Raw genomic sequence first — 11,923 nt, forward strand, 5'->3', positions numbered from 1 at the left:
ACGCACAGAATCACAGACACAACATCAGGACGTTTGAAGTCCATAACGTGGATTAGCGACAGGTGAGAGCAGCAGCAGCAGCTAATCCAGCCGTCGCCTCTGCACTCTGACATAATCTGTGATAAATAATCTCTGCTCGGTCAGTGGATGATGCAACAGATCCTGTGTCCTCTGTCCCAGGGTTTACAGGTGTCAGATTAAAGCGGATTAAAGGGACAGTTTGGGTTTTAGATGAAAGTGTGGTGACGTGAAAACATATTTTAATAATTATGTCTGCACTTTAATCCCATATACTTTGTTACCACAGGCCAAAAAAAGACATTAAATCTGAGGTTGAAAGAGGTTTGAATGTCTCAGTCATGAACATGTGTTTTAATCAGATTAGGTTTTTAACGACAGCTAAAGAAACATAAGATTTACTTTATCTTTTTATCATTTCCAGATTTTTTAAGTTCCAGATAATTTTCTTATTATATTCACGACACAAATATCTCAGAACACAGTCAATTATTTCCTTTAAAACCAGTTATATGTGATGTGATATACATGTAATTCTGCCCCCTAGTGGATTATCACGAGGTGACATTTTCTGTCGCTAGGAACACATTTTAAAATAAGTAAACAATAAACAAATTCAATAATTTGTATTAATAATAATAATAATAATTAATAATAATAAAATTATTTATTTATTTTAAATCTGACACTACTAAAAAACTAACAATGCATCAAAATCAATGTGGCTGTCAATCATTGAGCTGTCAGGGCCTAATTATAATAATAATAATAATAATAATTATTATTATTATTATCATTCATAAATTCTCCTTGAAATGTATTTTATGTAAATTATAGTCTGTTTCTTCGATGTTGTGTAAACAAACTGTCCTTTAATGGGTTAAAATTATAAAAAAATATATAATATTTGATATGAATATTTTAGTCTGAAGTAGTTTTAAAAGATTAAATAATTTAAAGTATACAACAATATGAATATATAATGTTTTACAGTGTTTTCTGTCGCTAGGTTATTTTTTCTTAAAGAGTTAAAATAACAGTTAAAAAAATAACATTTATATCGTAAAGACTATTTCAAAATAATTCATAATAAAATGTAGAATATAAAATAAACAAGAGGAAGAAAAAATATTAGAATAAAATAAAACAAAGTGTAAAAATGTAAGGATTTAACTTTTAGTTTATTTCATGTTTAAAATCTGTTCTTAATGTAAATGTTTTGTGTTCATTAATTTTAGTTCAAACACTATAAATAATATTTAAATGAACGAGAAGTCGTTTAGTTTTTAGAAGAAGAAGTTTGTCATGTTTCTATGAGATAAACGTGTTTTTAAAAGAATAAAATCAGAAAAGGACGATCTTGTCTCTAACTCTCTGAGGTCATCGTTAGAACATACACAGGGTTTTTTCCTCTGTTATTTATTTCTTATTTCTTTTACGCTCGGCGGCTTCGCTCGTCTCTCTGTGAGTAAACAAAAGGGACCGACGCTCGTCTCTGCTGCTCGTATCGATTCTTAGACGTACTCTTGTGTAGTTGTGTAGTTGTGTGTCGGTGCAGAGCACAGACTGTGACCTGTTTCACTCAGAGTCAAAGCCGCAGGGAGACGACACAGAGTGTGAGGATCACACAACACACACTGAGTCACTGTTTAAGTCCCACACCAAAGTCACTCACTCTCCCACACCAAAGTCCATAGAGTAAACCAGTGATTTTAACATCACAGAGACACAGGAGTTCACAGGAGTTGTTGATCCACTGCTGCCTCCATCACTGAGTTACAATGAGTTGTTTTTGTCAATTCGGCTTTTGAAAATCTTAATTTACAGTTATTTCAGTGACACAAAGTGACCACACGAGGCAGCAGTAGACCAGCAGCTCCTGTGTCCCTGTGAGCTAAAATCACAGATTTTCTCTATGGGCTTTGGTGTGGGAGAGTGAGTGGTTTACAAACTTCAGTTTCCTGTTGTTAAAGTCTGTCTAACAGTGAAGATAAAGACGTGAACGTGTTCTTAAAGATGTCGTAGACTTCCAGGTGATTTATTTAAACATGTACGACATCAACCTCTCGCTTTACTACAGCATTGTCGGAGCATGTTTTTGCCGCCGATTAGCTCAGGCCACTTCTTCAGAGCGTCCTCACATCCCATAATATACAGTAAATTTAACAGCGTTAAAATGACCCGAGAATAAATAAACGTCACCTTTATATTTATTATTATTATTATTATTATTATTATGAGGTAAATAAAGACACTGTTTCATCACATTGTTCTTAGTTAATATTTACATACAGTAAAACAATCTAATCTTCCATCCCACAATACACAGTTAATCTAAATGTGTTTAAAGAAAAGGAAATTCAACCATGGAATTTATTATTTTACTGATTTACTTTTATGTTTGTATTTGTTACCTAAAGCACAGTGTTTTAAAATGTGCTCCAGAAATGATATAAATGAAATTGACAAACCCTGATTTATTAAATCTTGTTAAATTAAATTAGGATTATTCTCCATTTTACAGCAACAGGAAGTTGCGTTTACAATCACGTGAAGGTACAATCTGTCATATTCATATTTAACCTTTGTAAATTATTGCACTTTACTCTTATTTTTGTGCTCTTGTTTTGCACCAATGACACCAACACCAACCTTGTGTTGTGTGAGTTTCACCTGAGGTGGAAACAGGAAGTGAAGACGACGCCTGGAACGAGACAGAAACGTGATTTAAACAAAGACAAAAGACTTTCTGACGTTTTCCTGCTTTTAAAAACCCTCAGATTTAACACGACTGTTCGTTTGTGGCCTAACGTGTGACAGGTGTCAGCGTGACAACATCATCCAGGACATTCCTTCATCTCTTCTTTTATGGTTGTGAGCGATCGGGCTCGTATCACCTCGGCCGAGCTCCGGCTCTGGCTCTGGCTCCGTCGTGGGGAATAAAACGAAAATAAAAAGTTTTATTGCTTTGCTTTAGAACTCGATCCACGCGCCGTCGCGTCAGCGCCGAGCCGAGCGGCCATAACTGACGAGCTGGTGTGACACCGGATCTGAGTGTAGCCGCAGCTTCACGACCACCGACATCCACACACTGGTGTTAATGTACTCAGCATATGTGTGTGTTTAAATTATAACACACACACACACACAACACACACACTGTCAGCACTGGGTTAAACAAAAACAAGCAAAAAAAAAGATTCTACATCATCAGTTCTTAAGATAAATCACGTCAACGTTCGTAAATGCAGGGATTCTGCTTAGCCATGCTAACGCTAACGCTAACGTAAGAATTACAAAAATAGAATTTATGCTACCTTACGTTCATGACGCTTTAAGAACATGTTCACTGCTTCATTTAGATGATGGACAACATTTTTCTGACTTGAAACTGAACTTAATTCAAACCACTAACTCTCCCACACCAAAGCCCATAGAGAAAACCAGTGATTTTAACATCACAGAGACACAGGAGTTCACAGGAGTTGTTGATCCACTGCTGCCTCCATCATTGAGTTCAAACGTCTTATTTTGTCAAATTCGGCTTTAAAAATATTTCATTTGGACTTAACTCAGTGACACAAAGTGACCACATGAGGCAGCAGAGGACCAGGAGCTCCTTTGTCCCTGTGAGCTAAAAATCACTGATTTTCTCTATGAGCTTTGGTGTGGGAGAGTGAGTGGTTTACAAACTTCAGTTTCCTGTTCTCAAACTCGTGAAATAAAGACATGAACGCGTTCTTAAGACATCGTAGACTTAAACTGATGTAGATTTTATCCTAAGTGGCTAAAATTTGTACATCTTTGTGTCCCTGCTGGCGGCCGTTAGCATTAGCATTAGCACGGTTAAGCAGAATGTTTGAATCCGTGCACCTCCAAAAATAACTGATTGTGTAGAATGATTATTTTTGTTGTGGTTTAGTTTAATCCACTGCTAACTAAGCTAAATGTGTGTGTGGTAGTTAAATAAAGTTAAACTCATTAATGCTAATCTGTGGTTATAATCTAAGTTAGTACAGAATACATTGATCACCGTCTCAGAGGACGTGAACCACGTGACCATAGATATTGTGATAAACATAATCACAAAAGCGCTTCATGCTAATGAAGCGGTGAAACAGTGACTTCAGAATAATTCGTCAGATGCTGCGTTTGTTCCTGACAGATTATTAAAAACATTAGAACTGTGTGATACAACCTTTTTCAAAGTTATTAACCAAACAAAATGACTTTTACGGAGATGCTCTTCCTTCTCTCCGAACTGTTTGCACAACCTGTTTAAAGTGGGATTAACCTCAGGAGTTCATTAAGAGCACGGATTTAGAAAAGCTGAGGAAAAGTTTGTAGAATGAGACGAGAAGAAAAACACATTCTTCTTCTTCTTCTTTTAGCTCTGCTGAAGCAAATCAGGAAAATAAACAAAAAGGTAATTTAAGAAAAGTAAAACGGACGTACAGTAAAAGTCTGAAGGGTTTAAGAGTTAAAGTCAATGGAGGAACATTTAAATTAGTGTTTAAATAATAATACACGCAACTCTTTGGGTTTTTATTTATTTAAGTAAATTAATAAAGACTAAAATAATTGAGTTCATAGTGAATATTAAAGTCAACATTACAGTTGAATGGTTAGTTCAAGTGTAGTCAGTAAACAGGAAACTGCAGTTCGTAAACCACTCACTCTCTCACACCAAAGCCCATAGAGAAAATCAGTGATTTTAGCTCACAGGGACACAGGAGCTGCTGGTCCTCTGCTGCCTCGTGTGGTCACTGTGTGTCACTGAAATAAATATGAATTAAGATTTTCAAAAGCCGAATTCATTAAAATAAGACTTTATAACTCAGTGATGGAGGCAGCAGTGGATCAACAACTCCTGTGAACTCCTGTGTCTCTGTGACGTTAAAATCACTGCTTTTCTCTATGGACTTTGGTGTGGGAGAGTGAGTGGTTTACAAACTTCAGTTTTCCTGTTGTTAAAGTCTGTGTAACAGTGAAGATAAAGATGTGAACATGACTCAGTGTCACTTCCTCATACCACCACACCTTCTGTCTTGATTTTCCCATCTAAACTCTGACCGTCTTATCAGTCTCCTCCTCCTCCTCCTCCTCCTCTTCCTCCTCCTCCTCCTCCTCAGACTCTCATACATTAGGAGGCTTAACATTCCTGCAGTAAAGCCTCTGCAGCACAGACTCAGCTTTTCTATCCTTTCACTCCTCAGCTGCTGCAGCTCCATCCGTCCTGCATGTAATTTCCTGTCCGTCTTAGAACCCTTAGAACCACCACCCCCCCCCCCCCCACACACACACACACACATACACACACACACACACACACACATACACACACACTTATTTTAACTTTTGTGTTTCAGTTAAAAGAAGAAGAAGCAGAAGTTGTAATTAGGGGGAATTAGCTAATTGAGATATTCTCATTTCCAGCCTCTGTACGACTCTGAGATTAAAGGCAGAGCTTCCAGTGCCCGTAGGAAGTACGTATTCCTGTAGTGGGTGCTGAAGAAGATTTTTCAGTTATGGTAATGCATGATAAGGAACGTAAAGGCTAAACACTGTGCAACCTCATTAACGCAAATGTTTGGCTGGCGGCGTGGCCGACAGTCACAACATCTAGCTACGCTAATGCTAATTGAAAATGAAAACATTTGTGCCGACTTTCAGGTTGCGATTTTCGAAAACCCTGCCGCGTAGGCGTCCAAAGGATGATGAGGTTTTGATGATACGTGTGGGACAAAGTAGAGCTGAGGTAGGTAAAGCAATCCACTGCTTTAAGTGGAATGACATTTAAGTGAAAACTGTTGGGTGTGGAGTTTGGGCAGACTGGATATGGTGTTGAGGGCTAGATGAGCTAGGACGGCGCAGTCATCAGCGTACTGGAGCTCACAGATTCGGCAGGTCTTTGTCTTTGTGTGGACCTGGAGCCGACGGATTCCAAGTTTGGAGAGGAGTTTCCAGAGCAGCTCACGGTTGATGGTCTCAAAGGCCTTGCTGAGGTCGATGAAGGCCATATAGAGGTCTTTGTGATCTTCTCTGCTCTTCTTCAGTAGAGCTGCCTTAAGAGAAAGACCATGTCTGTGGTGGATCTAGTCTGGAAGCAGACCTTCCAAGATTTGCTCAACCAGTCTACTGAGCACGATCTTGTGCAGAACTTTCCCTGAGATTCCGTGGCCGTTTCCACAGGCTGATCTGTCCCCGATTTGTTTGTAGATCGACACAACGTAAGCATCGTCCCAGTTCTGTGGGAGGATCTCATTTTCCCACATGTTTTGATGTGCAGGCGGCGTGTGAGGAGATACCCTCCATGTTTGATAACCTCTGCAGGGATGGCATCGGGTCCAACACTTTTATTGTTCTTCAGACCGTCAATAGCTTGCTAGGTTTCAGAGTAAAGTGGTTCGTTGTCGAGGTTCATGATGGGTGGCAGGTCTGAGAGATTATCCAGCATATGTGGGCAGGGTTTGGTCCGGTTGACTCTCTCTCACAGACACACGATGATCAGATTCCGTCAGTCAACATTTCTGCTGATGAATCGAAACTTTGGAATGAAACCCAACCTCCTCTGACTTCACTGAAGTTCACTTTGAGTCCAGGTCTTTGTCAAACTCACCTTCAGTGTGGACCAGTGGATGAAGCAGCGTCTTGTCTTGTGCAGCTGGACTCAGTCAGAGGACAGAGTCTGGTCTTCAGTCTGCGTCTCTTCACTCACCAACAGTGATTTACTGCTTCCTGGTTCGTCTCAGGTGAGCCAGGTGAAGGGGCGGAGCCTGGGACACAGGTAATGTAAGGTTATCTTATCTGACAGAAGAACCATCATAGGTGTGTTTGTGTACTTCAGCAGGCTCCGCCCCTTCACCTGGCTCACCCGAGACAAACCAGGAAACAGTCAGTCGCCGTTGGTGAGTGAAGAGACGCAGACTGAAGATCAGACTCTGTCCTCTGACTGAGTCCAGCTGCACAAGACAAGACGCTGCTTCGTCCACTTGTCCACACACTGAAGGTGAGTTTGACAACGATCTACCACATTTCCATACATTAACAATGGGGATGATTATTTTCTCCCAGTGAAGACGTTACCAGAGGAGGTTTGAGTGACAGATGAAAACATGATGTTTGTTTGTAAAAGCGACAGTTTTGATCAGATAATAAGTGGTTTTGATGGTGGACTTTACAAGAAGATTACAGAATTTAAACATGTGTGAAATGATGAGACTCATGTTTGTCTCTTTGATTCTGTGTAAACGTCTTTTTGACTGTTCAAGTGTGAACATGTAAAACAGAGACTGTGATCACTTTGTGTCTCACTGACTTTTGATTGTTTCATTGATGTTAATGTTTGACTGACACACACACACACACACACACACACACACACACACACACACACACGGTGCAGCAGTGTCCATTCAGACTGACTGCCAGATAATAAGCTATTCGATACATGTGTGTGTGTTAGTGTACTTTGTCCCTTCCTGTGGGACAAAGTACACTAACACACCTATGATGGTTCTGTCAGATAAGATAACCTTACATTACCTGTGTCCCAGGCTCCGCCCCTTCACCTGGCTCACCTGAGACGAACCAGGAAGCAGTAAATCACTGTTGGTGAGTGAAGAGACGCAGACTGAAGATCAGACTCTGTCCTCTGACTGAGTCCAGCTGCACAAGACAAGACGCTGCTTCGTCCACTTGTCCACACACTGAAGGTGAGTTTGACAAAGACCTGGACTCAAAGTGAACTTCAGTGAAGTCAGAGGAGGAAGTCCTGACTGACCATGTGACTGACCACTCTGTTTCTGCTGTGTTTTCAGATTCTCTCACAGACAAAATGGCGTCCAGATTAGAGGAGGATCTCTGCTGTTCTGTCTGTCATGAGGTCTTCAGAGATCCTGTGGTTCTGTCCTGTAGCCACAGCTTCTGTAAAGACTGTGTGAAGAGATGGTGGAAAGACAGACCAACACTAGACTGTCCTGTTTGTAAGAGAAGGTCTTCAAAGAATGAACCACCATGTAACCTGGTTTTAAAGAACATGTGTGAGACCTTCTTACAGGAGAGAGATCAGAGTTCTTCAGAGGTTCTCTGCAGTGAGCACTTTGAGAAACTCAGACTCTTCTGTCTGGACCATCAGCAGCCAGTGTGTGTCGTCTGCAGAGATTCAGAAAAACACATCAACCACAAGTTCAGACCCATCAATGAAGTTGCTCAACAGCAGAAGAAGGAACTTCAGGAAACTCTGGAGACCTACAAGAAGGACTTAAAGAGTCTGGAAGAAGTTCAGATGGAGTTTGAGGAAACATCAGAACACATTAAAGTCCAGGCTCGACGCACAGAGACACAGATGAAGGAGCAGTTTCTTCAGCTTCATCAGTTTCTAGAAGAGGAAGAGGAGACCAGGATGACTGCACTGAGGGAGGAAGAGGAGCAGAAGAGTCTCATGATGAAGGAGAAGATGGAGGCTCTGAGCAGAGACATAGAAGCTCTATCAGATACAGTCAGAGCCACAGAGGAAAAGCTGAGAGCTGAAGACGTCTCCTTCCTGCTCAACTACAGAGTGCTGCATCGCCCCCTGCTGGAGCCTCCACAGCTGCACTCAGGAGCTCTGATAGACGAGGCCAAACACCTGGGCAACCTGACCTTCAACATCTGGAACAAGATGAAGGACATGGTCTCCTACAGTCCTGTGGTTCTGGACCCAAACACTGCTCATCCAAACCTCATCCTGTCTGAAGATCTGACCAGTGTGAGACGAGGAGCCAGACAGAAGGTTCCTGATAATCCAGAGAGGTTTGATTATTACTACAGTGTCCTGGGTTCTGAGGGTTTTAACTCAGGAACTCACAGCTGGGACGTCCATGTTGGAGACAATAAATGGTGGATTGTGGGAGTTTTAGAGTCTGTCCAGAGGAAAGGAAAAGACATATGGTCTGGATTATGGGCGATACAGTTTTATGAAGATAAATACTACGAACGGTCTTCAGGTAAAAGCTCTGTTCTCCAGCTGAAGAAGAAGATCCAGAAGATCAGAGTGAGTCTGGACTGGGACAGAGGACAAGTGTCCTACTCTGATCTTGATACTAACACACTCATACACACACACACACACACTTTCACACACACCATGTTTCCATTCATTTACAATGGTGATATTGTGGTTAACAATGGTTATTTTCTCCCAGTGAAGATGTTACCAGTGAAGGTTTGAGTGACAGGTGAAAACAACAGAGACAAATGGCTTTTAATTGACTGCTGTTTGTTTAATAAGTGGTTTTGATCAGATTATAAGTGGTTTGATGGTGGACTTTACAAACACCATTCATGTTTGATGAGCATGTAGAATTTAAACGTGTGAAATGATGAGACTCATGTTTGTCTCTTTGATTCTGTGTGTAAACGTCTTTTTGACTGTTCAAGTGTGAACATGTAAAACAGAGACTGTGATCACTTTGTCTCACTGACTTTTGACTGTTTCATTGATGTTAATGTTTGACTGACACACACACACACACACGCACGCACACACGCACACGTTTTGTCCATGTCGCTTGTCACACTGAAGGCAACACTGCCCTCTAACGGCGTTAATGAGAACTGCATTGTGTTTCACATCTTTGCCTCCATGAGACGAAAGTGATTCAATCTTAAATTATGATGAGTCATCATGAGGTGTCATATTTAAAAAAACCTTAGATAATAACAGGATAGATTTAGATTACAGATCTAGATCTAAATTAATCTAGATTGAAGAGAGGATGAAGATGATGAAGAAGAGGAGGAAGAGGACGACGAGTGACTCATCACGTCGTGATGGACGATGACATCACGCAGGGATTATACGAGGTCATGTGACCACAGAACATGTTCAAATCACACTGCAACCATAATTATTGTGATAAATGTAACGATGATTATCTCGATAATATCGTATCTTGACTTAAATATCATGATAATATCGTATTATTGTAACTTAAACTTTGTGACTTAAATTTTCCCGACTTAAAGGGACACTGTGTAGTATTTATGGGTTTATATGACCCAAAATCCACTTTTTTATACATATTATGTGCTCCTGCATTGTCTAGTCGCTGTATAATAGTTTTTGTTTCATTTTCGTAGTGTTTCAAAAAGTCATGTTAAATAACATGGTCGCGGGCCGTGGTTGCATAGCCACTGTTAGCAGAGAGACGCCATGTTTCTACAGGAGCCTGTAAGGACAAACGTGAGAGAACAAATCAAGCGTCTCTTTACTTGTAGCTGAAGTCCCGCCTCCACTCTCTCCACTTCGTCTTCTACGGCCGCGGTAGCTCCGCCCTCTCCCTCACCTCACGAACCTCATCTGCTGACACGGAGAAAGACGACGAGGACGACATTTGACCCTCTGAGGACACCGTAGCGCTCAGGGAAGGGAGGGGGTGAGCAGAGGAGCAGTTCTTTGTTGTAAATTTCAGCCTCTCCTCTAGATGGCACTATAAACTACTTATTTCCCCTTTAAATATCATGATATCATATCGCGACTTAAATATCGGATCTTAAATATTGCGATTTAAATATTGTAATTTATACTTCAAATCACCCTGTAACTATAATTATTGTGATAAATGTAACTATAATTATCTCAATAATATCGTATCGTGACTTAAATATCATGCTAATATTGTACCTTAAATATTGTGACTTAAATATCGGAACTTAAATATCATGATATCGTATCTTAAATATTGTGACTTAAATATTGAAATTTAAATATCGTGACCTGAATATCCTAACTTAATTAATGTGATTAATGTGAAATTATCGTATCATAACATAAATATAACCTAACTTAAATATTGCGATTTAAATATAACTTACACTTCCAATCACTGTAACCATAATTATTGTGATAAATGTAACTATAATTACCTCGATAATATCGTATTGTGACTTAAATATCATGAGAACATCGCATCTTAAATATCGTAGCTTAAATATCTTGACTTTAATCACATGATAATCTCATATTGTGACTTAAATATCGTAATTGAAATATCGTAACCTAATTAATGTGATTTGTGTGAAAATATTGTGTATATATGTATATGTATATGTATATATATATATATATATATATATATGTATACACACACACATACACGACTCACACACCTGTGGAGTACGCTCTGGTAAACTACATTAAATCAGCATACATCAATGTTTACATTAGCGTTAGCATTAGCAGCTGGATACTTCCGGCTCATGATGGGTTGCAGGTCTGGGAGATTATCCCGCATATGTGGGTTGACGGGGTTTGGTCCGGTTGACTCTCTCTCTCAGTCTGCGTCTCTTCACTCACCAACAGTGATTTACTGCTTCCTGGTTCGTCTCAGGTGAGCCAGGTGAAGGGGCGGAGCCTGGGACACAGGTAATGTAAGGTTATCTTATCTGACAGAAGAACCATCATAGGTGTGTTTGTGTACTTCAGCAGGCTCCGCCCCTTCACCTGGCTCACGCGAGACGAACCAGGAAACAGTCAGTCGCCGTTGGTGAGTGAAGAGACGCAGACTGAAGATCAGACTCTGTCCTCTGACTGAGTCCAGCTGCACAAGACAAGACGCTGCTTCGTCCACTTGTCCACACACTGAAGGTGAGTTTGACAACGATCTACCACATTTCCATACATTAACAATGGGGATGATTATTTTCTCCCAGTGAAGATGTTACCAGAGGAGGTTTGAGTGACAGATGAAAACATGATGTTTGTTTGTAAAAGGGACAGTTTTGATCAGATAATCAGTGGTTTACAGAAGATTACAGAATTTAAACGTGTGAAATGATGAGACTCATGTTTGTCTCTTTGATTCTGTGTGTAAACGTCTCTTTGACAGTTGAAGTGTGAACATGTTAAACAGAGACTGTGATC

At 40.2% G+C, this 11,923-nt stretch overlaps 2 protein-coding genes across 2 annotated transcripts in view; both read left to right on the forward strand.

Moving 5' to 3' along the window:
* LOC310933747 (high-affinity choline transporter 1-like) overlaps positions 1-11,923 on the forward strand; it is a 180,968-nt gene that overhangs the window by 103,733 nt on the left and 65,312 nt on the right. The gene's annotated exons all lie outside the window — the stretch shown is intronic.
* LOC310933920 (nuclear factor 7, ovary-like) lies at positions 7,838-9,229 on the forward strand (the record flags this gene model as incomplete). Its single annotated transcript, XM_083897490.1, has 1 exon — positions 7,838-9,229. Exon 1 carries the CDS (start codon positions 7,856-7,858, stop codon positions 9,227-9,229), a length of 1,374 nt encoding a protein of 457 aa, XP_083753616.1. The 5' UTR covers positions 7,838-7,855.

The sequence above is a fragment of the Microchirus variegatus genome (assembly GCF_963457635.1).
Source record: "Microchirus variegatus genome assembly, chromosome: 11".
Classification (NCBI taxonomy): domain Eukaryota; kingdom Metazoa; phylum Chordata; class Actinopteri; order Pleuronectiformes; family Soleidae; genus Microchirus; species Microchirus variegatus.